The following is a 27,569-nucleotide window of genomic DNA, read 5'->3' as shown; positions in this document are numbered from 1 at the left end:
AAGTGAAAAAAAAAATGTAATTGTTTTTACATGCAGAGCAATTGCATCGCTAATCAAATTGAGGTTACGCCTCTGGAGTCAAATGGATTATTTTTATGTCTTTAATACCTTTCTGGGCCTTAAAAGTGGTTGTTGTATTGGCTGTCAATGGAGGGACAGAAATCGTTCAGATTTCATCAAAAATATCTTAATTGCTGTTTTCAAGATAAAGGAAAGTCTTACGGTTTGGATCGAACTAAAGGTGAGTAAATAATGACAGAATTTAATTTTTTGGGTGAATTAACCATTTAAAGCAGGGATGTCCAAACCTACTCTTCTATGGCTCCTACCTGGAAGTTTCTAGTAATCCTGTGGACCTTGATTATCTGGTTCAGATAAGTTTAGTTGGAGTTAAAGCTAAACTCATCAGCACAGTGACCCATAGAACAGGATTGGACACCCCTAGTTTAAACTCTCTCTCTTTGGTGTTTTCTGCTTATTTACTTGGTCATGCCATTCTTTGTGTCATCTGTCATATTATAATGTCCACTTCTGATTTCACATTATAAAACTATTTACCAATACAAAGTTTACAATTAGTGCATGCAATTTATGTTTTGCCAACCCCTCATCCCCACCCCCATCTTAATTAATTTGTTACAAAATTAACAAATTAAATTCTTAACTAAAATATATTTCTTATTGTGTTTGTGTCACAGGAAACAAAAGCGGTCTCTGTTGACATTTTCTATGTGCTGGACGATAACACCCAAACATCACCATTTATCAAGACTTTTGCTGTTGTACTGGAGGGGGTTGTTCTGGAAGAAGTTTTCCTATCCTAAGACGATCCTAAGACTGGTAACAAAATGGTTGTGCGTGAGGCAGAGTTGGACCAGTGTTTCCAGTTCTTTTAATGTTTTAAAAAAAAGTTTCATTTGAGACATTCAAAATAAAAAACAAGCATTGTTTTGTACGGACTGTTTAAATGGACAGTTTTACTCAAAAGACACTGTATGAAAACTGTGCATTGCAGTGTTGTGGATACGTTTTTTTATGTTTTTAATTACAGATTGCAAGCTCTTTTACAATGAAACACTGCACTCATATTGATAAGCCATAAAATAGTGAAACTATTTAGAGTGTAAAAAAATAAGCATTTGTGTGAATATTTATTATTTATGGATCTGGCATTGAGTGACCTGTTTATCTTTGCTTTGTCCTAAAGATATTTTAAGCAAATTTGGACAAGTGTTAATTAAAGGGTAAGTTTGGCCAAAAATGAAAACCAAAAAGTCATTTACTCAACCTAGGTTGTTCCTGACTTGAATGTGTCTGTATTCTGTTGAACACAAAGGAAGATATTTAGAAGAATGTTGGTAACCAAACAGTTAACAGTAGCCATTGACTTTACTCTACATAGTATTTTTCCCCCCTACTATGTAAGCCAATGGGTGCCGTCGTCAACTGTCTGGTTACCAACATTCTTCAAAATATCTTCCTTTGTGTTCAACAGAATACAGACACTTGCAAGTTTGGAACGACCTTCTTGTGGGTAAATGACATTTTCAATTTTGGGTGAACTATTCCTTTAGGAATTATTCTTTCCTGTAGCTTAAACAGTAGAGCGTGGCGCTAGCAACGCCAAGGCCATGGGTTCGATTCCCAGGGAAAGCAAGAACTGACAAAAATGTAAAATGTGTACCTAAAAATGCAATGTAAGTCGCTTTGGATAAAAGCGTCTGCCAAATGCATAAATGTAAATGTAAATTATATAACATTTCACTACATTCTTTTAAAATGTATGTACATGCATGTGCTTACAACTGAAATAAACGGATCAAAATAACTACATTTCTGTCATTTGTAAATAGATGAAGTCACTAAAATAATTATAGGAAGGATAGTGTGGTGACACTTTATTTTGCGTTCAGGAAACAGAAAAATATAAATTACCTCAACAACAGTAATTGTTGTTTCAGTTGCTGTGACAAGAATATTTTTATTAGCAAAATACGACTATCAATATTGTGTGAACAAACAAATTTATGTTGGCTGAACAAATGATCTTTACTGGGAAGAATTAAAAAATAATTGTTGGGACAACTCAAAAGTCTTACTGCATCAAGTTGCCTTACATTTTTACGTTTTCTCAACTATTTTTTTTTTACAGTGTATGATAAACAGAGCTGCTTTACCTTATACTCAAGACCGGAAAAAGCGGAAGTGCGCGCACCCGGCGACTGTGTCCCGTCCCGTCATAATAAAAGTCCCAGTGCTCGCGAGGCGGGTATTTGTATGACAGTCACTTCAGCGGCTCAGCTTCACAACACTCGGCTCTGCTCTGCTTCATACTACAGTAACGTTAATAATCACATCCATGAACATGATTTCTGCCCGAGTCCTATTTTCCACCGGCTGTGAGGTGAAGATTACATGTCCCAAGATACTGCACTCACACTTAGCGTCATCAAACTAGGCCTTTGTTTAGAATAGGCGCCCTCCAGTGGACGGAAAGTTGCATAGTGTACCTTTAAAACAAGATTTATTTTTGAACTTGTTTTCAAATAAATTGTATTAATTAATACATCAATATTTTTTTCTTAACCCATTATGTATTCCTGTGTTTGCGTGTACAGATGGGGTTTTTTTTTGGCCTCTGACTCAGATCATCAAGTTGCTTTGCCCTCGGGATTTTGTACATGTTTTGATCTGAAGTCAGGAGGAGGCTTAGTCATTTTATTTCCTCTGGCACTCCATCACCTTCTCACGTCTACCCCAATTACTGCTGCTTTCTGATGGGTTCGGTATGCGCACCATCACTTTTGATCACACCTTACAGGAGCATGAGTACCGTGACTTCTTTCTGACATGATATCTCTAACAACGCGCCATACAGCGTCACGCATGGAAACAGATGTCATGTTTGCAGCGGTGACTCATGTTTTAGTAGGCCGTATGCTACTGCATGTTTCTATCACTCTCTTTCTTCTCCCCACCGGTTGAGATGTGAGGTTTAGAGACACTGCTGTTCATTTTAAGTAAGCTGTCAGGAAACTAATGTAAGTGTGGCTAATTGTTTGTGTTGATTAATACAAGATCACAGCTCCTTTTAAGCCTTGTCTCTTTCCAGATGGAAGTCTGCTGCAAAATGTCACCCATCACGATGCTTCAAAAAAAAGACATTTGGACAAAAACATAAACAGAGTTTCTCTTTTGTGCTTGGAGGGAGGACACACCTAACGGTTGTTGTTTTTTTTAAAGGAATTAAATAATTAAAGGATTGAAAGGTGTTTACTTAAATAAATAAAAATATATAAGTAATCAATTTAAACTAGTTTTTCCATATAATATTTTAAAATATGGACATTTACCTTTATTCGCATCTGTAATATGTCGAAAATGATTATAAATTCAAATTCAGTTATGAAGTACATGAATCATATAAATGTTACAGTCTTACATTGCAGAAGAAGCTTTCTCTTTTTCAAGTCGCATAGATGTTAATAGTAGAAACATCAGAGTTAGAGCCTCTAACTCCTTTAGAGTTGGGTTTATTTATTTGTTTTATTTTTATTTTTTAAAAGGATGAATATCCATTTTGTTTAGTTAGCCTTTTATTTAGCATAACTGTAAACTAAAGCTGGAGCAGAATCAGAGCTGGAGCAGAGAGCAGAGTCCAATAGAGTACAGCAATACTTGGTTTGTGAGTTGAGAAAATGGGTCTTCCTGGTTTTCAGTATAGCATTTAAAAATAATCTAGCATTCACTTACTCATTCTACCAACTAAAATGATAAGACAAATAAAATGAGAAAATGTAAATATAGAGATGTTTTATTAATAGCTCAGACAAAATCATGAATCCGCCTATGAACAAAACTGTGTGTCAGTGGCTGTCTTTATGTATGAGTGTATACAAATATACATATCTCTTAAAGGGGGGGTGAAATGCTGTTTCATGCATACTGAGCTTTTTACACTGTTAAAGACTTGGATTCCCATCCTAAACATATACAAAGTTTCAAAAACTAATGTTGGACGTTTGATGGAGTATTTCTGTGTAAAAAAATACTCCTTCCGGTTTCTCACAAGTTTTGGAGAGTTTTTTTCGAGTATGGCTCGGGTTGACGTTACTAGAGCAGAAGGTCCTTATATGGGCCGTACGGGCTCTTCTCCCGGTAGGGTGCGCGTGCGCGTGTGACTAGAGTGAGAGCGGAAATGCACGCCCATACACTCCCGCCGCACTCCACTTTATTCCTATCTGTGACATCAAACGACTTCAAAGCTTCAGCACAGCAAGTCACTGCTGTCAGGACTTCACCAAATCATACCAAAGAAGTGTGTTTTCGACGGTCCCAGCGATAAAGGTTCGGTCCTGCTTTGGAAGCAGCCGGTGAGTAAAACTGCTTCAAATGTCTATGGTGTTGTCGCGTGAGTAAACATCAGTAAACGACACGATCGCGTGCTTCGTCATTCAAATGCGCTAACGGACTCCATTGTTTGTATAACGTTACACTAGTCTGACGTGCAAAACCGTTTTGCTTGCTACTGCTAAGGTTTAGTCACATACAATAGTCCATAAACCAAATCATGTCCTCATAAACTGCGAGTAAACACACACAAATGTTGACAGGCCACTAAATACAGTACATAGCACAGAGACTGACGTCCTGCTGTTGCTGTTTCTCCTGTTCAATTTATTTCAGCCTCCGAATGATTCTGGATCATATATCTATTAGCTGAATCCGATCGAGAGCCAAGGGTTTCTCCACGCTTGAGGACGTCACCGCTTTGCGCGCTCGTCATTCTTTAGCTCCGCCCACACGATACGCCTCCAGGCGCTCGTTTTTTTCCGGAAAGACTCGGTACAGCCCATATTTCTTTTATAAATATAATAAAACTAAAGAATTTTCGGAGATATGAAGGATGCAATACTACTCTATAGGTACTCAAGATTGACATGAGATTGACTGAAACTGAGTGTTTCACCCCCCCCCCACACCCTTTAAATGATATGAATCTTTTAAAAATCTTTACTAATTGACAGAATTAATGGCAAAATGTTGATTACCAGATAACCTATTTTCCTCTTGTCCCTCCATTTTTATAGAAAGAAAGAAAGAAAGAAGTAGAAATCTTTTAAAAAGCAAAAACACTTGCTAATCTTTTCAGTTATCTGATATCACAGGTTTGTTTATTGGTTTTCAGCTCAATAATAAATGTTGTTTTTATAAACATTATAACACGTATAGACATTTTTGCTTTTAGATCCTCCAAATAGTTGATTATGTTGGAAGTGCCTCACTGTAACCTTAAGATGAGGAATGGGTTAAAAAAAGTGTTTTGTGGTACATTGTACATTAAATGTCTCAGTTGTACTTAACTTGTATTGAACCTGGTAAATTCCTTAATCATCCATATTAGAGCATTTGTAAGCTACTGAATAAGCTATTAAAGACAAAAACAGTTAATTTGACTAATCAGTTAGTAATTTGTTGGATGAGTTGTTAACCATCCTGGTCCATCCCTATTTTAAGAGCCTCTTCTTTTGTTCATGGCAGTGTATCATCCAAGTAGGTCACATGAAGCTAAGTCTAATAGTGCTGTCTTTCACTTGTACCAAATGCACAAGAATGCCCTCAGGAGCTCATTCAAAGAGAAGAGGTTAATGTGTAAACATGACTGGTCAGATAGCTTGACAAGGGGTTTGAATATGAGTTCTCTCATTAAAATGATTGTGTTATCTTGTTCAGCTTGTTTTGTGGTGCATCCCGACTCTTTATACTGCTCTTGCATGGTGACAAACTATGTATACTTATACTTCTTTTATATATGATTGCTTCAGTTTCACAGATTTTGACTAAATTTAGGCCTTTACTGATTGAAACTTGTGAAAATGATATAACCAAAACCAACATAATCTTTGTATGTCAACTACAGAGGCAGCTGATCTTGATATGTGGTTGCAGAGTAAATGTCACTATATGAATAAAACATCAGCTAAAGCAAGGTTAATAATGGAATTTCCCCTAGGTAATTGTTCATAAATTTGATTGTAGGTGAATAAGTCTTAATTTCCTGTTGGAAAACATTATAGAATCTAATGAAGCCTAGACATGTACCCCAAACATACTGACACTATATGGCCATTTGTATTTGGCATCTAATATGAGTTTTCTGGACATCTGTATACAAACAGATATTTGTTTAACAATTTTATTTTGTCATTTCTATATTTCGTTACACTTTATTTTAAGGGGACAGTTACATTTACTTACTCAACTACTGAGTAATATTAATGAACTACATGTACTTACTATAGAGTTACGGTTAGGTTTTGGGTGTGGTTAAGGGTTAGTTATTTGTAATTATACATAATTACTGTTATTACTATAGTAAGTACATGTAGTAACATTAATGTGTTACTCTATATTTCTATTAAACATGCTTACTTACTGAGTGCACTGCTTCGATTATCTTTGAAAATCTTACTGAGTTGTTGCCATTTTAAGGTTTATATCTGTTTTTTGTTCATTTTTCTGCAGGTCGTGCTTGAGTGGAGCCCTACTTGGAGAAGTAATGCTCTGTGTGTAGACCTCCCCCTTATCCAGTCATGAGCCACCAGGAGGCGCCACACGGCCAGGAGCTGAGAGAGACAGCTGAGGCAGACCTGGAGCGTAGAGGCCCTGAGGGCCAACAGCCGCCCTCATCCCACCGTAGACGCCACGACAACGGAGATGGCAGTTCTCGCTCCGGTCGCTCCCGCAACCATCACAGCAACCATGGTACAGAGAATAACCACTACCAGTCCCAGCAGCAAGGGGCCCCACGGTACCGCAGGTACGAGGGATCAAATGGAGGGATGAACCGCACGCGGGCTGCGAGGAGGACAGCAGAAGATGGTGATACCGAGCAGCAACCCGTTCAGCAGCCCATACCACGACCTGCAGTGACGCGCTACCGCAGACAGGGGGACAATGAGGCCCGACTTCGTGCACAGCAACAGAGACAGCGACAGCGTGAGAGGCAGCAGAGAGATGCTGAGAGAGCCGAACAGCAGAGGCTGGAACATCAACAGCATCTTGTCTCCCCTACGCAAGCCATGCCCCCCGCCAGAGAGCCAGAGGAAGCTGAGGAAGACGAGGGAGATGGTGGCAGCGCTTTGGCCCGATCTGCCAGCACCGAGAGCGGCTTCCACAACCACACGGACCGGGCTGAGGGGGATGCAGTCATGGTTCTTGAAGCGGAGCCTGAAGACGAAAGCACATACAGCATCCCACTGCGCCCGGAAGCAGAGGAGTACACAGAAAGTGCAGAGTCAGAGCAACAACACGGTGGTCCAGCTTACCTCCAACCCCAGTACCCACCCCAGCCACCACCCCTACCTCGAGAACCCCTGCCTAATGCCGAGAGGCCCCATGATGCAGAGACGCTAAACCCCAACTACTCTAATTATGTTTACACTCAACCCATATACCGCAGTCCCACCGGAGCAGAAGAGGCCCATGAAGGTGGATCAACAGAAGATGAGCCATACTCTGAGCCCTACACCGAATACACCCTTCAGGAGCATGTTTACGAGGAGATCACGGACGGACCATCGGCCAAAGCTGAGGGACAGACTCCACAACAGCGTAGGGCAGAGTTCAGACTCTTTGAGCGTGAATTGTACCAGCAGCAAGAGGCTGTTGGGTCCAGGCTTCACCACTACGACGAGCGATCTGACGGAGAGTCAGACAGCCCTGAAAAAGAAGCAGAGTTTGCCCCGTACCCCCGTGTCGACAGCTGCGAGCAGGATGAGGACATTGACCAGATTGTGGCAGAGGTCAAGGAGAGTCTGAGCTCGCAGAGCCTGGAGCGTGTCGCCATGGGCCTGGACAAGGACCATGATGAAGAAGAGTGGACCGAGTCAGAATCCCACGGTCAAATGGAAGAAATCAAACCCCCAGAGCCAATAATTGAAGGAGAGGGTGGAGAGCAGGCCCCCAGAAGTCCCTCAGAAGAGCCAGCTCCAGGCGTGAAGAGCAGTCGTGAAAAGAGAGACGCAATCTCACTGGCTATTAAGGACATCAAAGAGGCAATAGAGGAGGTGAAGACAAGGACAGTCCGCTCGCCCTACACGCCAGACGAGCCCAAAGAACCCATATGGGTAATGAGGCAGGACCTGAGTCCTACGGCAGAATCTGACCTGCAGCCATCTCTGGGGGCTGATGTGAGTATAAGCATGCAGATTTTTTGTATTTTTTATTTTTTATACTCTGTTGTTGCACTGTAGTTTATGCTTTGTAGAATCACTGCTATTGTTTTCGCTATTTATTTCTGGGGTATAAGCTTGCTTACAAAGTCACTCTTAAAGGGTTAGTTCACCCAAAAATTAAATTTAGCCCATGATTTACTCTCAAGTCATCCTTGGTGTTTATGACTTCCTTCTTTCAGACTAATAAAATCTGAGTTATATTGTTGCTCTGTTTTGGAAGTCTATAAAATCTGTCCGTGATATAATGTGCTCCAGAGTCCTGCACGGGTCCATTTTTGGAGATCCGCCCCCGCCCGTACCCGCAAGGTTTAGCACCAGATCCGACCCGTGACCCGTGAAAATTTCAAAATTAAATCCGTACCCGCCCAGACCCGTTAATATTTGGCCCGTTACCCGACCCGTGCCCGCGATAAATCACACACGCTAAAACATTCAAATTAAAATGCTTTATTTTTTTATCCTACACCTCTCTCAACATCAACAGCGTCATGAATGGGCTAATGAAACAGGCAAAAGTGCCTTTAAAGACTCATTGTAAACAATTTCATATAGCTACTCCACTCACCAGCTTTACTTTTACTTCATCCATTGCTACTCCTGCAGCGCTCGCTCCTTCTGCACTACGAGAGGCATCAACTAAAGTTTCAATGTCGCAGTGGTGGTGACGTGAATGTCAAATGGCATATCGCTGTTGCGTGTAGGCCTATGTGTAATGGTAATTTGGACATACAAATTGTAATAGCCTACAATATGTTCGATGGGGGAAGGAGGAGGCGGGAACCGGCGAACATTTAAAAGACTTTAACCAAACAAAACGAAAGTAACGTGAGTAGCCCTTCATGGACATCTCCCATGCGCACACGCATAATAAAACATTAACACAACTCAACGTCAAATCCAGGTGTGGTGATCTCTCGTCCTTACATGCTTCCGAGCTCCCTCAGAGAACTCGAGACCGGTGTGGCTCGCAGGTGACGCTCATTCACAATCACGCCCTGGTCTCTCTCTCTCTCTCGCTCTCGCTCTCTCGTTCACTTTGCCACAGAAATATTGCACATATTTTTCATCCGCCCATCCGCGCTACTACCCGCCCGCACAGAGTTAATTATCCGCCCGCATCCCCGCCCGTGAATTTTATAAATGTCATAATCCACCCGTTTTAGCCACTTTTATGCGGGTACCCGCGGATACCCGCGGGTACCCGACCCGTTGCAGGACTCTGATGGTTCTGGGGGGTTAATAAAGGCCTTCTGAAGCAAATCAATGCGTTTCTGTTTCTCCATTTGAAAGTCCAGTTAACCAAAATGTTTTTTTTTTTTTTTTTTTTCTCGGCTGTTCCCTTTATGGATCGCCAAAGCGAATCATCTGCCTCCATCTATTCCTATCCTCTGTATCCTCTTCTCTCAGACATTCGTGTCCTGCTTCACTACATCCATAAACCTCCTCTTTGGTCTTCCTCTTGACCTCCTGCCTGGCAGCTCTAACCTCACACACTTTAACCGATATATTCACTCTCCCTCCTCTGAACATGTCCAAACCATCTCAACCTGGTCTCTCTAACTTTGTCTCCAAAACATCTCACATGTGCTGTCCCTCTGATGTACTCATTCCTGATCCTATCCATCCTCATCTTATACATTTCAGTTAACCGAAATGTACAAGATCTAAAAATGTTTTTAAGTTATTTTAGTTTATAAAGTCTTATGTAAATGCATCGTTTTGTTTCAGAAGGCCTTTATTATCCAACAGAGCGGGTTTCCATCTTCTTATGATGGATGGATGCACTTTTTTAGGCTTCAAAATATCATCCTCTATTCACTGCCATTATAAAGCTTGGAAGAGCCAGGACATTATTTATTAAATCTTCGATTGTATTCATCTGAAAGAAGTCATATACACCTAGGATGGCTTGAGGGTGAGTAAATCATGAGATCATTTTTTTCTTTTGGGTGAACTATTCCTTTAAATATTTGTAGCAGGTGCAGCAAATGACAAAAACAATCTCTCAAGGAGAATGTGTACAATTGCGTTGTTGTTCTCCTTGGCTGCAACAGCCTCACAGGGTGAATAACATCATTCCTCTGGTCATGACTTCATCGTTCTATCACTGTTCTTTTCTGGAGAGGACGTTGGGACACACACTAGTCTGTCTCATGAGTGGTGCCTGCCACAGCACCGGACAAATTGCATGTCGCTAGAAAACGAAGACTGCTCACACTCATAGAACGGCTCTCCTCATCCGTGGCCTGGAGGGCTCATCTGTATTCTACGAGTGCTACACATGGCCAGCGTGTGCAAATGAAGTTGTCCTGCTCCTTAGCCACAACAGACGTTGTCTGAACAGCATAGAGAGAAAGATGAGCTCTCGGTTTAAGAAAGGCAACAAAATTACCGTGTCTTTTCTTCTCTCTCACTCCTCTTTTTTTCTCATTATCTGAGATAAGTATTACCCTTTTTATTAACATAATGAGTAGATGTCAGTCAAGTGCGCCCACGGTTAGTATTAACTTAATGGTATCATCTCATGATGTGTGCTTGAGATTTTTGATATCTTTTCTTTTGTTTTACATTTACATAATTCATATATTCTGTGCTGTGTAATTTTGATCAATCACAGCTGAATCAGTCACATTGTCTATTACCAGCACATTACAGAAATACAGTACACATACTCTGTCTCACTAAACAAACAACGCAAATCCCAGCTCATCTGTTGCCTATTTCGACAGTGTTAATTAATCACCATTGTTTGTCTGAGCAGTATTCATGAGCACAAGGCCTCATTGGGAAGCAGTTCTATGGGATCGAGGGCTTTTGGCTCTCTGATGAGAGGGAACATTTCCTTGCGCATTCAGAGAAAAGGGAAAGAATTGCGCTTAATTGAAAACTCCCAGTGGGAGTTTAAAGAAGACACCAGCCACCACCCACTGCAATTATGGTTGAATTTCTAAATGATTGTGCTTATTATACATTTTCAAGTTTTTTCTGTAGCATATTATTTTTATCCCAAAACATCTTTTATTCAGGTGACTGTGGAGATTTCTCTGGTTTCCCATGTTATTTAAATATTATTTATATACTATTATAGTACTTATTAATACTTTTATTTTTACGTTTTCATTTTAATTTTAGTGTATGGTTTGCTTGGTTTATGTTCTTTCGTCATTTTTGTTTGTATTTATTCTATTTTCCATTTCTAATTAGCTTTAGTTTATTTGTATTTAAATTTTAGTAGTTTATAGTAATTTGAATTAATATTTCAGTTAGATGCAAAGGCTAATTTAGGTACATTTTTTAATTGTACTTTGTCAAGATTTACATTTTATAGTGATGCACCGATATAAAAGTTTTGGCCAAGACAAATAACTGATTTTTATATCATTTTTGAGTGCCTGATTATAAAATCTCCTACTATAAATCTCCCTAGCACACAATTATAATGTTTGTATTATAATTGTATGTATCCTATACGACAGACTACTGCTGCACATTGCACTTAACAGTATTTTTCTTTTTGGAGTGATTCCAGTCATATTTCGCAATTCAAAACCATCATGGCGAACAAGGATTTATTTATCAGTTTTAAAGCTGCTGTCCATAACTTTTTTTGTGTTCAAAATGTACAAATTTTGAACACTATGAGAATGTACAACATGAATCCATTTTCCAAACTGTGTTTTTGTCTTACCCTACATCATTATGGTGAACTTATAATAAGTGTTTATATTGGGACTATTTCAGACCAGACTGCTAGGAACCGGTGTGGAGGAGCACAGTCCCTGCGTGACTCGCCCATAAACATAAACAGAGAGAAGTAGCTCCGGCTGCAATGTTTTTTCCACAAAATTCATGCAGTTCAGTTCATTAACCACTAGAGCGCAAAAAGTTACGGACTGCAGCTTTAATATATTGGCAAAATTTTCTTATCAGGCCGATAACGTTACATTATTGCAATGTCCACAAGACCGTAGGGTATCCCATTGTCATTTTAAGTTTCAGAAGGGTCTCGGCATTAGACTTCTACCTGACAGTCAAAACAGCCTTATATCATGAAAGTGTGGATCGCGAGAGGGCTTAGGGTTCCATTTGGGACAGGGGGCCATATATAGTGGGGCCTGAAAGTCTGAGACCAATAAGTGAAAGCTTCTATTTTCCAATTCAATATTTAACATTTTTATTACAAAATAAATGATTAGCAATGAGAAAAAAAGTCAGTCACATTTATTATTTCTCTCTCTCTCTCTCTCTCTCTCTCTCTCTCTCTCTCTCTCTCTCTCTCTCTCTCTCTCTCTCTCTCTCTCTCTCTCTTATTGACAGCAGCATTTGAGCTGCATGAAATCCAAAGGTTTATGTCAAAACTGATGATTATGCTCTCCAGCATGATTTGAGAAGATCCTAAAATCCTCTTCAAAAATGAATTTGATCTATTTTAAAATGTCTTTCATTTGATTAATTCCCTAGAAATAGTACACCATCCTAAACATTTCATATTAATTTTAGATTATAACATTTCTGTTTTAAAATTAAAACTTGTTAGTCATTCTCAACTGTAAACAACTTTCTGTAGTCGTTCAGTGAATGTTATTTAGTCATGCATCTCCCACATGCCCCACAATTCCCATTAAAGTTGCACTGAACACTTGGTGGTGTCCTGCCCACTCCTATTCTGTTCTGTTCTGTTCTCAGAATTTGACATTTCATCAGAAGCCTGTTATTTTTCCCCGCCACAATATGATTTATTTAGTGCAGTCAAGAGACACAGAAAGAGGCGGCCTGTAAATAATTCAGCAAGGTTCATATAACACCAGAGAAGGAAAAACAGGCTTCTTCCCCTGCCCTCCATTAATGCTTAACATGCTTTAAATTGTATTAGTTTTAAGTATTTTAAATATATATAATAAGCTCTATGTTTAGGTATATTTCAGGATGTGAAAAGTCAAAAATGGGTCTATTACTAATAAGGACTTCTAGTAGTATCAGCTAAGTTCATTAGTGCTGCTTATTCCACCAGTAAACATGTCAGGGAATTAAGCAGAAATGAGTTCCCCTGCAGAATAGGTGGTCTCTGATCCAGGTCACTCTTAAGCGAAGCTGTTCCAGGAACAGTTTTCCCAGGTTGGGCTGTAACAGGAGCCGTGTCCTCCTCTGTGCCATTGTCAACTTACCAACGTGAGTCTGATGAGATGATGATCTTCTCTCTTGTACTCTGGTCCAAAGAGCAACGTCTGCTGTAGCACTTGATTTGAGTCTATCTTGAGGAAGAACATTTTTCACTGCAGCTTTTGTAAGCGCTTATTGGTATGGAAAATTTCTGGATGTATCAGGTAGATCGTCACCATGGTGATGAGGTGAGGAGCTGAGTTATGTAAATGTGATTTGGGTTTATCTTCAAATGTTTCAATGCTACAGACAGTCAGTCATATGAATGTGTATAATAATTACATGTATTAGTATAGGTAAAGTGAGAATGTTCTTCCATTCTACACATCTGATGATATTATTGTAAAGGACTTGACTGTGCAGTATTTATGTTATGACAAATGATGAAAGGAAAATGTCGCTCAGGTTATTCAGGGTTATTCATTTGTTCTCTAGTGTTTCACATTCCAGACTCAACTATGACCTTTTCAGAGAGATGAGGTGTAGTTTAGAGATAGCAATTCTTCTCTGGGAATTCTTGACCTGCTGTCTGAATTGAACCTTTTGCCAACACGAGTCATTTAACAGTACTTCTGACTAAACTCACTTTTCAATCGTTTCACATTCTTGCATGCCTTTATATTTTATCACACTTTTGTTCGAATCTACCTCATTTCTTTGCTATTTAAATTGTACCATTTTATTTTATTCATTAATTTATTCAAAAACCATGAAGACTTTTATTAACACAATGTACTCTAAATGTCACCGAAAGTCTTAATATACAGGTAAATGTAGTTGTTGTATTAGTTAGTTGGCCAAAATGATAGACTGTAAAGCATGCATTATTAATTAATGTGGCTGTTTTGTCCAGTCTCCAGGCTCAGGCTCCACCTCCCCACAAGGGGCGGAGTCTTCCAGCCGCCCCCTGCCTTCACAGGAGGGGAGTGACAGCTTTGAGTCTCCATCTCCAGCCAGTAAAGAGGTAGGAGACTATGAAAAGACCTCTGAAACTGCTGAAATGTGAAGATTTTTGCTTTATTATTCTTGGTAATAATGTTGAGTAGGTGCTCTTGGAACTTAGTTAGACATATTATTGGGCACAGCATTAGAGTCCTGAATGTGTGATTTAGAAGGAGTTATAAATTATTCAAGATGCCGTCATAAGTGGAGAAGATTCAAGTTTAATACTACTGTATTTCTGCTTTGCCTATATACACTGTATTCTTACTTTGTATATACTTGAATTAATTAACTAAATTAATAAAACAAAATTGGTGTGTGCGTGTGTGTGCGTGCGTGTGTGTGCGTGTGTGTGCGTGTGTGTGCGTGTGTGTGCGTGTGTGTGCGTGTGCGTGCGTGTGCGTGCGTGTGCGTGCGTGTGCGTGCGTGTGTTGGATATTGCCACCACTGTATATAGGCAAGACTGCAGTCTAGAAATGTGGTTACATTTTTAAACAAAAGACATGAACAAACCTTCAAACATTATCTTTGAAAAGCCCAAGAAGTGGCATCTATGATCTCAGAGCAATTCGCTGTATGATAGATCAATCATATTGTGATATATTGTGCCTAAAAAAAAACAAAGAAACATGAAATTGCAAACCGAATATAGGAACGGGAAAATGCAACAGCTTCCACAAGCACAACAATGACCAACAAGTAAAAGAATGAAACAATGAATGTAGATAGATGGATAGGATTTGGAATGCCCTACCCGACCATCTGAGGGCACCCCAAGCTCTTGAGACTTTTAAAAAAAGGACTAAAAACATTTCTTTTTAGGAGAACTTAGGATTTTTAACTATTAAATCTATTAGTATTTTTACCATTTTTAAATTATCTTAACCATAGCACTTTGAGATTTGTTCCAAATGTAAAGTGAAATACAAATAAAATGTATTATTATTGTTTTAGATAATATCTAGATCTAGATAATATCCCCTGAAATCTATCTAGATAGATAGATAGATAGATAGATAGATAGATAGATAGATAGATAGATAGATAGATAGATAGATAGATAGATAGATAGATAGATAGATAGATAGATAGATAGATAGATAGATAGATAGATAGATAGATAGATAGATAGATAGATAGATAGATAGATAGATAGATAGATAGATAGATAGATAGATAGATAGATAGATAGATAGATATTACATACTAGTGCCTTATTCTACATGGCCATATTCTATATCCTTAATCTTACCCAATACCTATACTTAATTATTATCTTACTAACAATAAATAAGCAGTATTTGGGAGTTTACTGAGGTAAAAGTTAATAGTTAGTTAATAATGAGAACTGGACCTTTAAACTAAAGTGTGACTTTATATTAATTAGGGTTGCACAATATATCGAAATATCGCAAATGTACGTAACGCGATATGCATATCACAATGGCACGCAATATCTGAATGATTTTAATAGGCTACTTCAACGTTGTGATAAGTGTCTGTTTTAAGTTGGCATATAGTAGGCTAGAGAATAGACTGGGCACACGACTACTGTTACTTATGTGACTTGAAGAGTTATTATGTGTAATAACTTGCGGAAAAAAACAACTTGCAGTGTCACGCTGTCTGCTGTCTGACACACACACCGAAACGTGTGCACAAGCCGCCTCTCTGAAAGCATGTGATCCCTTCAGTTCTGTTTCAAGTTGTAGCGATGCTTTCTTTTCCCAGAAAGAAACACAAATGGTATAATTTTTTTAAAATATAATTAAAATAGATTTGACACACTAATAGCAATATCTATCACATGAAATATTGCATTATTTAACAAGGTATTGCATAATCGCATTTTTCTTCAATATTGCACAGCCCTAATATTAATTATTATATATTATATGATGTTGAATTGAGCCATTTGTGTCTTTGTTCTTGTATGTGCAGTCCAGGAGAAGTCTTGCTTCATTCCCGACATATGTTGAAGGTAAGATTGCTTGAAATCTCAGCTGCCACATTTATTCCTGATAGCACACCCTAAGCATGTTTTGAAGCTGATCTGAAATGTCCCTCTCCTCTCTGTTAGTTCCAGGCCCATGTGACCCAGAGGACCTCATTGATGGTATTATCTTTGCTGCTAACTACCTTGGATCCACCCAGCTGCTCTCAGACAAGACACCCTCCAAAAATGTGCGCATGATGCAGGCTCAGGAGGCTGTGAGTCGCATTAAGGTGAGGTGAAGGGGTTCCGTCTTTACGCTGCTGTAAAGACGTAGATCTGAACTTCTATGAATCTACCTCAAGAAATTTCGTAAGCGATACTTGCTCCAGGATCAGCAAAAATGTTCCAAGCAACCAAAAGTGACAGTTTTAGGACAAAATTCATAAGAAATGCAGAGCTGTTCTCTGACTTGTCATGTGCGGATAGTGTATTTATTGCACAAGCATTTTATTCCTCGGATACAACATGATGAATTTGCGTTTTGCAGAGAGAAAGTCTTATTTTGTTCAAATTGAAATGTCACTTCACGGCAGATGAAGAGAGATGATCGTAAAACTAAGAGCGTGTGTGGTCCTCTTGCGGTAATGACACGATTCTATAGTGAAATGCAGGGGCCTATCCCATGATTATTGTTCCTAAAGGATTAGAGACATTTACCACCTCCCTCCTGTTCATCCTCTTGCAGCATAAATCAGCCATTCGCCCTGTCAGCTGCATTACTCAGCATTTTTTACCTCCACCTTAAAAAATGCAGTGAGCCCAACACCTGTGCCATTTAGTGTTTCTTCAGCATGTCCCTTTGTATGTACATTTTGTGTTAAAATGTTCAATTACAGATCACTGTGTGGTATTGCAGGCAACGAAATCGGAGTGCTTGATTCTTGAATCTTTTGCTTTATCAATCGGCAGGAATTTCATGTCTGGTTAGCACTGGATTGGTGCTGGTCAAGCTGATGGACCAGCTTTTTACCTTTTCGCCATCAAATTCACCAACCATGCTAACAAAAATAATGTTATTAAAATGATTTGCGAACATTATGAAGATGTTATTTTTGGAAAGTTCTCTGAATTTGTTTTTCCAGAGTTGAGGACCCCTGTGTTAAATGATGGTAATTAGGAAATAAACAGCACAATTTAATATCCAATATCAATTTATACATCTAAAAATAATGTTAAAATAATTCTACAGTCTACAAGTCTAGAGAGTATTACTTGAACTGGCTTTTCTTCTTAGCAGTTAAGGTTGAAGGGTTCCTCAAATGAGCTTTGGTCATATATAGACATGGAACCCTCACACTAATTTAATATTTACAGAATGACATTCGGTCCTTTTGTAGATTATCTTATTTAACAGATTTGCTTAAAGGTCAAAGAGTCACATTTCACATCACCTTAAAAAAATTCCACTTCTCTTGTAATAGAGCTCCCTCTTAGAATGGAAAACGTTTTAATGTGTGCCAAATTGATGTCAAATCTTTAGATTTATGCACTTGATTTTCAACTGTTCCATTACAAATGTGTATGGGTTATACAGATACCACTTTATTTTATTCTCTCTATGTGATATCCATTGTTAAAGAGAATTGAAAGACGATCGGTTATGAGTTCTTTGTTTTTAACGGGTCATCTGCATGTGTGAGGCACCGTACCTTCTCCCATATACAATCATGAGCTCAAAATGAGTGACATCCTTGAGGATCGTTAATATGGGGTTTTTAGTAGATCGTCAGTTTCCCTGTGGTATATAAAGCAAGTGTAAATTGCATGCATTTGGAGAGACATCTGAATCAATACACCCTGCCTCAGCTGCCATGACGTAGATCTTCCTTAGATGGCCAGTTCGATCCATTATCACAGCATGTTGGCAAGTTTGAACTTGCTCTTAATCTAATTTTCAGCAGAGTTTTTGCTTTGTATAGCTGATTTTTTATGAACAGGATGTTCTGTAATATAACACCAATAGTAGACGTATTACATTAAAAGGACAAATGGGCCACCTGGTGGATGATTCTGCAAATTGCCATGAAAATAAACCAAAGGCAACCTATTGTAGCAGGGTGGTGTCTAATAATCTTGGCTTGGTGTCTGTCATCTGAATCCGTTCAACAGTCACCCTATGCCCCAGTCACTTTTCGTATGCAGCTTATTGAGCAGAAAGATACCCCAAATGTGATTGGTCTTGCAGAGCTCTGCTTTATCTAACAATGTTCCTATCTCTGTTTGTTCCATGCTAAGCAGACGGCCCAGAAATTAGCCAAAAACAGGAAGAAGGTGCAGTAATTGCTCATCGGTTTGGTGTTTTGTTTTTATTTTTGTTCTTCGTCTTCTCTTTTTGCCTGGTTTCAGCACTTTAGTGTTTTCATAATTTCTGTCGCCATTTTTTTTCTGAATCCAGCAATGAGTCATGTACCTGTGTCCGTCCGCACAGTCTGTTAGCCATTGTTCATTCCACACCAAACATTGCCTCAGTTTTATCACCAGATCTTACATGGGAAAGTTAAAGCCAGGAATGTCTAGTTTGCTGGATACAGAAAATGCAAGTGATCTTTCTTTCTTCTTCTTTGTATCCAATCTTTTTCTTTCTGAGATACTGTGCTGTGTTTGTGACTGTTGTTGAAAGTGTACTACATCTGGCACAGCATGTTTTGCACTTCTCTTGATCTTTTTTATTCAGCTGTCTGGCACTTGGTTATAAACTTCACTCTCTTTCTCTTAACTTAATACTGAATTTCTTCAAATGAAGAACAAAACTAACCAAACTAACCCCATGCCAAATTGCAGTACTAGCTGGCTTAAAAAAACGCACAGGTTATCAGAGTTACACAATGAAGGAGAGAGTGTAAAATAATTTGAATATCTGGCCTTAAAGATGGCAAATGTTGAAAGATGCTTGCACGCTCCTTCATGGCATCTCTGGGCCTTGTCAGCTCTCTCTCTCTCTCTCTCTCTCTGTCTCGGTCTCTCTCAGTGAGTAATATTGTGTGATTTTCTTTATCTTCAGGCTCCAGAAGGTGAAGCTCAGCCCATGACTGAGGTGGATCTCTTCATCTCCACTCAGAGAATCAAAGTGCTCAATGCAGACTCACAGGTACAAGACTTTGGTTTCCACACCTTTTTACCAAATGTGAACAAAATACTAGTGCAGACATCACGAGTTAGAAATAAATACAGAATGTTTATCTATCTAAATAAATTATAATACATTTTATTTGTATTTCACTTTACATTTGGAACAAATCTCAAATAATAGTTAAAAATCATAAGTTCTCCTAAAAAGAAGTGTTTTTAGTCCTTTTTTTAAAAGTCTCAAGAGCTTGGGGTGCCCTCAGATGGTCGGGTAGGGCATTCCAAATCCTATCCATCTATCTACATTCATTGTTTCATTCTTTTACTTGTTGGTCGTTGTCGTGCTTATGAAAGCTGTTGCATTTTCCCGTTCCTATGTTCGGTTTGCAATTTCATGTTTTTTTTTCATTGTATTTTGTTTGTTTAAGGCACAGTATGTAAGATATTTAGATTAAGATATGCAAAACCACTGGAACAATTTTATATATCTTGTTATATGTCTTGTGTACTTATATACACCGTGACTCGATTAAAAAAATTAATCTAATTAATTAGAGGCTTTGTAATGAATTAATCGAAATTAATCGCATGTTAATTGCATATAAATATTTGACCTAAGAACAATGACAAGTAATTTTTCACATGGATTTTTAGTATACCATTGAATAATGACCGAATACATAAGCTTAATCAACAAAATATTGTTTATTTATTTCAGTCCAGCAGACCAGTGCAATGTTTGCCATTAACGGCTCGTTCACACCGCAAGCGTGAGCGGCGCATATTTTTTTCGGCGCCCATGTTAATCAATAAATGCATTCACACCGGGAGCGGGAGCAGCGCGTGAGCGTCAAGCAGGAGCGTCGCGTGAGCAGCAGTGAAGCAGGGGTTTCGGCGGCGAGCCTATTTTGCCAGAAAAGAAAAAGAAGAATAAAAAAGATCTGTAGATTTACCCATTTAAACTTGTTTTAATTATTCAGTTTGGGTTATAGTATGGTTATGATTAAAAAAAATAAAGTAGACTAAACGAGCCAGAAAATATGATAAACTTTCTTTTAGTTTAGTATGTAATTAACACTCAGACAGACAGGTATATAGGCTATAAGCTCTAGCAGCTGCAGTCACGGTGTAAAGTGAAAGCACACTTTTGACGGACAAAATATATCACACAAAAAGCGCTCAAAATGCTCACAAGAAGCACGTGTAGTGTGTTTTAACAATAATAACTGGAGTATGTCATTAAAGAAAACAGAATAAAAAAATATCTGTAGAAGATTTACCTTTAAACTTGTTTTAATTATTCAGGTTGGGTGAAAGTATGGTTATGATTATAAAAAGTAAAGTAAACTAGCCAAAAAATATGATAAACTTTCTTTTAGTTTAGTATGTAGTAGGGCTCTAGCGTTGTGGGAGCCGCTGCAGTGACGGTGTAGTTACGCTGAAGTGCTGCTCACGCTTGTGGTGTGAAACAGCCGTAAGTGTAGCAAAAGCATATTTGTGATATTTGAGGCTCGATGTGCTGCGGTGATACACAAATTCCTTGTTGTATAGCTTGCACACAACCATGCTCTTGTCGACACTTCCATCCTTTCGTTTTTATTTAACAAAATTTCCCATCCACGGGGCCAAGCAAAGCGTTCTCATCAGCTTCTTCGTTCATGTTCACTGTGGTTTGTTGTTGTCGTCACTCGTGAACGCTAGTTGGTGTTCCAGTATAATCGGTCAGTCGAAACTCATTCATTGAAAAACGTTCTGCGGTGCAAAAATAAGTGTGGTTAAAATTATGTCATTTATTTTTTTGCATTATTAATTCACGCGTTAAAGTCCCGTAATTAATTCATCTTAATTAACACGTTAAAGTCCCGGCCCTAGTACTTACAGTATTCCAAACATTTCCTAGAATGTTTAAATCGAGGGAAATTAGCCATTTTAACCAGTACACAGACCACAGTGTCATTTCATCACCTGTCAATGAATGCACAGAGTTACGTTATAACATAGCTTTCAACACACTCAAATGTTTTTAGTATGATCGTTTTAACTACATAAAACGAAGCTGTATTATCCCACATGTGCAACGACACAACAACACAACCAGAGCAACAAAGAAGGGGACATAGTCAGAGCGTATCTGATCGGCAAAACTCCAAACATGTCTTCCTTTTTTAAGAATTAATTCAGTGCCGTTCTTGTTTTTTTCTCAAAGAAAAGCTTAACTCCAAGACTTCCAGAGTCGCGGCAAAAGCCGATTCGAAAGACTGCTGTTTTCCAGCAGCAGCATCTTTTTCATGTAGCAGAGAATTCATGCGGAACCATTGCAATTCTGCCATCATTATGTTAAGCCCGTCCACCAACTCTATACATGATGTGATTGGCCTGACTAGAGTTTGGTTTTTCAAGCATGCAAATCAACAGAGAGTTGCTTCCGTCAGATTCCTTTCCATTAGTTGTTGGGGTGATAATGATAACTCCCATGAATCCACTCTCATTCACAGCGCCATTAAGCCTTTGTTTTGAATAAGTGACCTCTAGCGGCAAAATTACATACTGGGCCTTTAAATAAAATGAATGCTGCTTCGAGATCAAATAATTGGTCAAATAAATGCCGGCTCGTAAGAGACTTCTTTCAGAAATGTAAAATGAATTTTACCAACCTCAAACTTTTGAATTGTAGTGTACAAAAAAATATATATACTTGCTTAAACCTGGCTAAATTAGGTTTGATTTAAGCTTAAACATGAGTAAAGGATTGGCAAATGTTTTTTTTTAATTATTATTCTAAAAAAAAAAAAAAAAAAGGAACTGTTGGCAATTTTGCCTTTCCAGTGTTTCTGTCTTCATTGTTTTATAGAACAAAAATATTGATTGAGAAAAATCAATGAGAAGAAAAATGTTGAGGAGAAATAGTGAGAATTGAGAATTTTTATTACCATTACAATTTTCTCCTGATTCACAGGAGACCATGATGGACCACCCTTTAAGGACCATCTCTTACATCGCTGATATTGGGAACATTGTGGTGTTGATGGCCAGAAGGAGAATGCCTCGCTCCGACTCTCAGGAGAACATGGAAGCCTCTGACCCTGCCCAGGACGAGAAGCGGCAATACAAGATGATCTGTCACGTGTTTGAGTCTGAAGATGTGAGTTCATCATCCCAACCATGTGTCAGTGTGACCTTATTAACCGGCGGCTAAAGGAGGCTGTCAGGGCGACAGTTTCCATTTATTGCTTTAGCATTGTAAAACGATATATTATGAAACGGATATACGCACTTCTTCTTTATAAAACTGCTGTTGTTGTGGTTTATGAAAGCAATAAACCACTCTAGGCTGTTTATTACAGTGTTTTACCACAGTCAAGAGGAGTTCAACCACAACACACAACAGCAACTCCCTTTCTTATGCAACTTTTTCTACATTTAGTCATCCATATTTGCCCAATTTTTCTTAGTCTCCTTATATTTTTCCCCCCAGCATGTTCAGTATTGCAGTCACTGGCCATTGTGGCAGTGACCTCTAATAGCATTTATCCAGATGGTGTTCCTGGGCATCTTGCTGCGTGGGTTGAATCAGTAGATGGGAAGTGACCTTTTCTCTGTTCAGATGCAGAGGCAATTTGAATTTAAAGAGCCCGTATATGTCACAGCGTATGTCTCAGCACAGTGTACAACAGTGACATGAGGGCAAAAGGCGAGTATGTGACTATCCTGAGGGATGCCACCCTTGTTGTCTCTTGACCCATGTGTGTAGCTGTCATCTTTTTCTTTTTTTGAACTGCCGTCTTCTAAAAATGGTTAGATATATTAAATAACTCAAAAATTACATTGCAAAAATACAATTTGATTTAATATAAGTTGTTCATTTCACCTTTTTGTTGGTAATTGTGCTCAGGCTCAGCTCATAGCTCAGTCCATCGGCCAGGCTTTCAGTGTGGCGTACCAAGAGTTTCTGCGTGCCAATGGCATCAACCCAGAGGATCTGAGCCAGAAAGAGTACAGCGACCTCCTTAACACACAGGACATGTACAACGATGACCTCATTCACTTTTCCAAGTCTGAGAACTGCAAAGATGTAAGTGGACAGCCCGTGCCTTGTGCAAACAGAAGATCACTGGAAGGTTGAGAATTTGCCTTGATAATGTCAGATTTATCAGTAATGTTGACTAAATCGTGTTTTAGCAGTGATAAAAGTGGTGTGTGTGTGTATCTGCGCACTACAGGTTTACATAGAGAAGCAGAAGGGAGAGATTCTTGGGCTGGTGATAGTGGAGTCGGGCTGGGGTTCCATCCTTCCCACGGTTATTATAGCAAACATGATGCACGGCGGCCCGGCCGAAAAGTCTGGCAGGCTGAACATTGGGGACCAGATTATGTCCATCAATGGCACCAGCCTGGTGGGATTACCCCTCTCCACCTGCCAGAGTATTATCAAGGTACAAGTGGACTTAAATAAAACTTAAAGTACAATATTACTAATTACTTAGACTTTCACTGATTTCATAGCGTCAAACATTTTGCTCTTCTAGGGATTGAAGAATCAATCCAGAATAAAGCTTAACATTGTGAGGTGCCCACCTGTGACCACTGTCCTCATCAGAAGACCAGACCTGAGATATCAGCTGGGATTTAGTGTGCAGAATGGCATTGTAGGTATCTTGGATTTAAAAAAAAATATTAAATAAAAAAATCTATTGGTATAAACTGATATTGTATATGTATATTTAATTGTGCATACACATTTCCTGTATATTTACAGGTATATTACTATATATTACTCACTGATAATAACACTGTTAGCAAAATATTAATTACATTATAGTGTTATGATGCATAAAAATACTTTTTAAAATGATTGATTGTAGTTTTTAGTGTTTTATTTTTAATTTATGCAGACAAAACAGTAGATAATCTTAAAATCAGCCATTTATCAGCCTTGATATAAAATAAATACGGTTATTGACCTTTATTGTTAGTTTTTTTTTATCAGTGCTAAAATAGTGACTTGACTTTGAATGAGTCTGAATCAGTTATTGTAGTTAAAATATATATATATATATATATATATATATATATATATATAAAATAAATATATATATATAAAATAAATGTTAGCTAAAAATAAAACGTAAAAAACTTTAGTTTTTCAACTAATTGCAACATTTGTCATGTTCATTTAGATTAACTTGATGTACTAAAACTAAAACTGATATAAACATAATAATTATAGATAAACACTAACTCATAAAAATGACAAAAACACAACAAAATGATAAAAATTGGGAAAATACAAAATTATAAATGAATTTAAAATATTACAAAAAACTATAATAGTAACTCAATGCTACTATAATCTGGTCTGTGCAACTTGTATATGTAATGTATTTTGCATCCTCCAGATTTGCAGTCTCATGAGAGGAGGGATAGCAGAGCGCGGTGGGGTTCGTGTTGGCCACCGGATTATTGAAATCAATAGCCAGAGTGTTGTGGCCACGCCTCATGAAAAGATTGTACATATTCTGTCAAATGCAGTTGGTGAGGTAAGTCTGGGGAACATGATCGAGCTCCACACCTGCCTAACAACATAATATTTTTTACATCACTATTTCTTCAATGAAGTAATGACCCTATTTATTTAAATGATGATTATGAAACTATGGAAACTTGGCACTCTGTTTAGCTCTGTTTCATGTAGATCACAAGGTTTCTGGATACTTTTCTCAGAAGTATTTTTGCAATGACTTTAACCAATTGTTTAATACTGTCAGTCCTACCGCTGGCCGTCTTGATTTATCAGTGAATCAAGCCAGTGACTAAAACGATATAAACTTCATGTCGTTTCTATTAGAGGCATTAAAACAAATCATATATCTGCGTATATTATCTGCAGTCCACACTTGTCCAAACTGCCATTATAATGAATGACTCCGTTAAGATCCTCAACAGAAGCTCTTACTGTAATCATGTCGATGTAGTGTTTGTTGTTAGTTGCGGTGAAAGCATTTTGTGAGAGAAATAACATTGCACAGTTCACTCGTGTTTATTCAGAGTTCTCAGATACAAACCAAATAAATTTGCGCACACACAGCGCTCTCAACAACTCGGTACAGGAACACTTTCCCCAGCTCTCCCTGTCTCTGCCTGGTCCTGGACTGGCAGCGGGGTTGCCAGATGCCAGCAGGGTTTTCCAGCCCAAAACTTCACCAAAAACCGCCCACATTTTTTTGAGGCTTGTTTCTCGTTTAAATATATTGAAATCATGAACAAGCTTTAAAATTACCCATTTATCAACTAGCCTATCCGATTTCAGAAACAACATTCAATGAAATTTAAGTTAGGCTACTTTTGCATCCATTCTTTTTTCTTTTTTAACCATGGAAGCAAAAATGGAATGTTGAATAACAAAATTTAAATCAAAACATAACAAATTCCATGCACACAAAATAAAATAACAAATTTTTTGATTATTTTAATTACGTTTAGCATTTTTTTAAACTAAAAACGAACAGATTAATATAAAAATGCCAATTTACAAATGTTCTTTGTAAAAATTATTTCCAGGTAAAGATAGAATCAGTCAAATGAAACACAATAAACCTACAAATAATGATTACAAATTAAAAAAGATCGGAAATTGCGTCCAATTTTCTAATAGGCTAGGCCTACTATTATTTGATGACAAAATTGATGAAAACAAAATACAGCCATTTCTGCTTTTTTTCTTTTAAACAAAAAAACCAAGCTGCACCATTTTTTTATTTAATCTTTCATTCCGAAATAGAATTATGAATGAACAAAAAAGTACACAGACCTTCTATGCCTCTGTCCGTCATCATTCTATTGATTCCAGAAGAAAAGGCACTGCTATGGGCACTTTTAGAATCTGTGTATTGATGCAAAAACCTTAAAAATGTAATTGATTTAATTTAATATTTGCACATAAAAAAAACAATATAATAATAATAGAAAAGTTATAAATCATTTATATTATTTTTAATAAAATAATAATAAGGTATTAGAAAAATTACCTTGTATCTGCTAATTCTATTATACTGTTAAAATAAAAAAAAATTATAAACTTATGTTACAGAAAATAATGTGATCATCTTAGGCGATCAATGGGTCGGTTTATTATCCATTAAAGTCGCTTGAAACAAAAGCATTAGCCCAAACATTGAGTGGATATATGGACATACAAAGTAACCCACTTTAACATTTCAACATATTTTTATTTCAAATACTTGTTTAATCCACATGAAACATGCATATTCATGAATAAATAACTTTACATGAAAATGTCTTTGAACATTTATAGAACGTGTCAGTGCGCTATTTGCAGAAGCAGAACGCGTTCATGCATGTATGAGAGAGCCAGAACATTTTTTAGAAAATATTAACACAAAATTTGATTAACACAAAAACAAATACTACGGTGTTAATATAATTATTCTGAATAACATGTTCAAAGCGATTTTCACAAAAACACACAGGTTGAACTGATGAGCACGGATATCAGTGTTGCAGTATTTGCAGTGCCTTTCCTTCTTCTGCACCCGGTTCAATCCATGACTTTTAATTCTGGATCTCTTTCCCACTCTTTCCTGTAACTTTTTTTTAATATTTTGCCCACTTTGGCATATTGGTTGTGTCAGTCAGCTAGCGAAGTTTGAAAAGCCCATGGTCTGGTGTGTAAGGACGGGGCGGGCGGTGACGTGATGTGACATGAGCTGAAGGTATAGTAGGAATAGGAAGTATCTGTTTTGAGTTTACGTCAGGGCACATCAACCAGCCAGGAGCTGTAGTGTGTGTGGGGGGGTGTCTGGGTCAGTGAGTGAGTGAAACTGCTGCTTGCTGAACAGAGGGTCGCAGAAAGAAGGATCTGAAGTGCCGGTGTTTCGGCTAAAAAAACCCAGCCGAACTGATCCAAAACCGGGCCAATTTTTATCCACCCGCCCAAACCCATTTTTGTCCACAAAATAGATTGCGAAACCACCCAACTGGACGGGGAATCACCCAATATGGCGACCCTGACTGGCAGGCAGGCAGCTGCTCGCGCCTGACTAAACCACGCCCCCTCCGCACGTAATCTCATTTCAAATGCAGTGAAATGAGACTCCTTGTCAATCACAACACCAATGGGTGTTTTCACTGAAGACTCACAGCAGACACTC

The 27,569-nt window shown here is 38.2% G+C and overlaps 1 protein-coding gene across 5 annotated transcripts in view; it reads left to right on the top strand.

The window, feature by feature from the left end:
* The window catches only part of apba1a (amyloid beta (A4) precursor protein-binding, family A, member 1a), a 108,099-nt gene that overhangs the window by 73,980 nt on the left and 6,550 nt on the right, over nucleotides 1-27,569 (top strand). For 4 of the 5 annotated variants that reach the window (XM_067438145.1, XM_067438146.1, XM_067438147.1 and 1 more), the window contains 11 exons: nucleotides 6,526-8,192; nucleotides 14,251-14,361; nucleotides 16,281-16,320; nucleotides 16,420-16,565; nucleotides 18,574-18,606; nucleotides 19,337-19,423; nucleotides 22,358-22,543; nucleotides 23,294-23,473; nucleotides 23,622-23,834; nucleotides 23,928-24,047; nucleotides 24,798-24,938. In XM_067438145.1, the coding sequence (XP_067294246.1) occupies nucleotides 6,594-8,192; nucleotides 14,251-14,361; nucleotides 16,281-16,320; nucleotides 16,420-16,565; nucleotides 18,574-18,606; nucleotides 19,337-19,423; nucleotides 22,358-22,543; nucleotides 23,294-23,473; nucleotides 23,622-23,834; nucleotides 23,928-24,047; nucleotides 24,798-24,938 (2,856 nt within the window). In that variant the 5' untranslated portion in view covers nucleotides 6,526-6,593. The remainder of the gene's footprint in view (nucleotides 1-6,525; nucleotides 8,193-14,250; nucleotides 14,362-16,280; nucleotides 16,321-16,419; nucleotides 16,566-18,573; nucleotides 18,607-19,336; nucleotides 19,424-22,357; nucleotides 22,544-23,293; nucleotides 23,474-23,621; nucleotides 23,835-23,927; nucleotides 24,048-24,797; nucleotides 24,939-27,569) is intronic. The other variant, XM_067438148.1, reaches the window with a different exon arrangement.

This window comes from Pseudorasbora parva, chromosome 3, assembly GCF_024679245.1.
Source record: "Pseudorasbora parva isolate DD20220531a chromosome 3, ASM2467924v1, whole genome shotgun sequence".
NCBI classification, from domain to species: domain Eukaryota; kingdom Metazoa; phylum Chordata; class Actinopteri; order Cypriniformes; family Gobionidae; genus Pseudorasbora; species Pseudorasbora parva.
The sequence above is the reverse complement of the archived record's forward strand: the minus strand, read 5'-3'. Positions and strand labels throughout refer to the sequence as shown.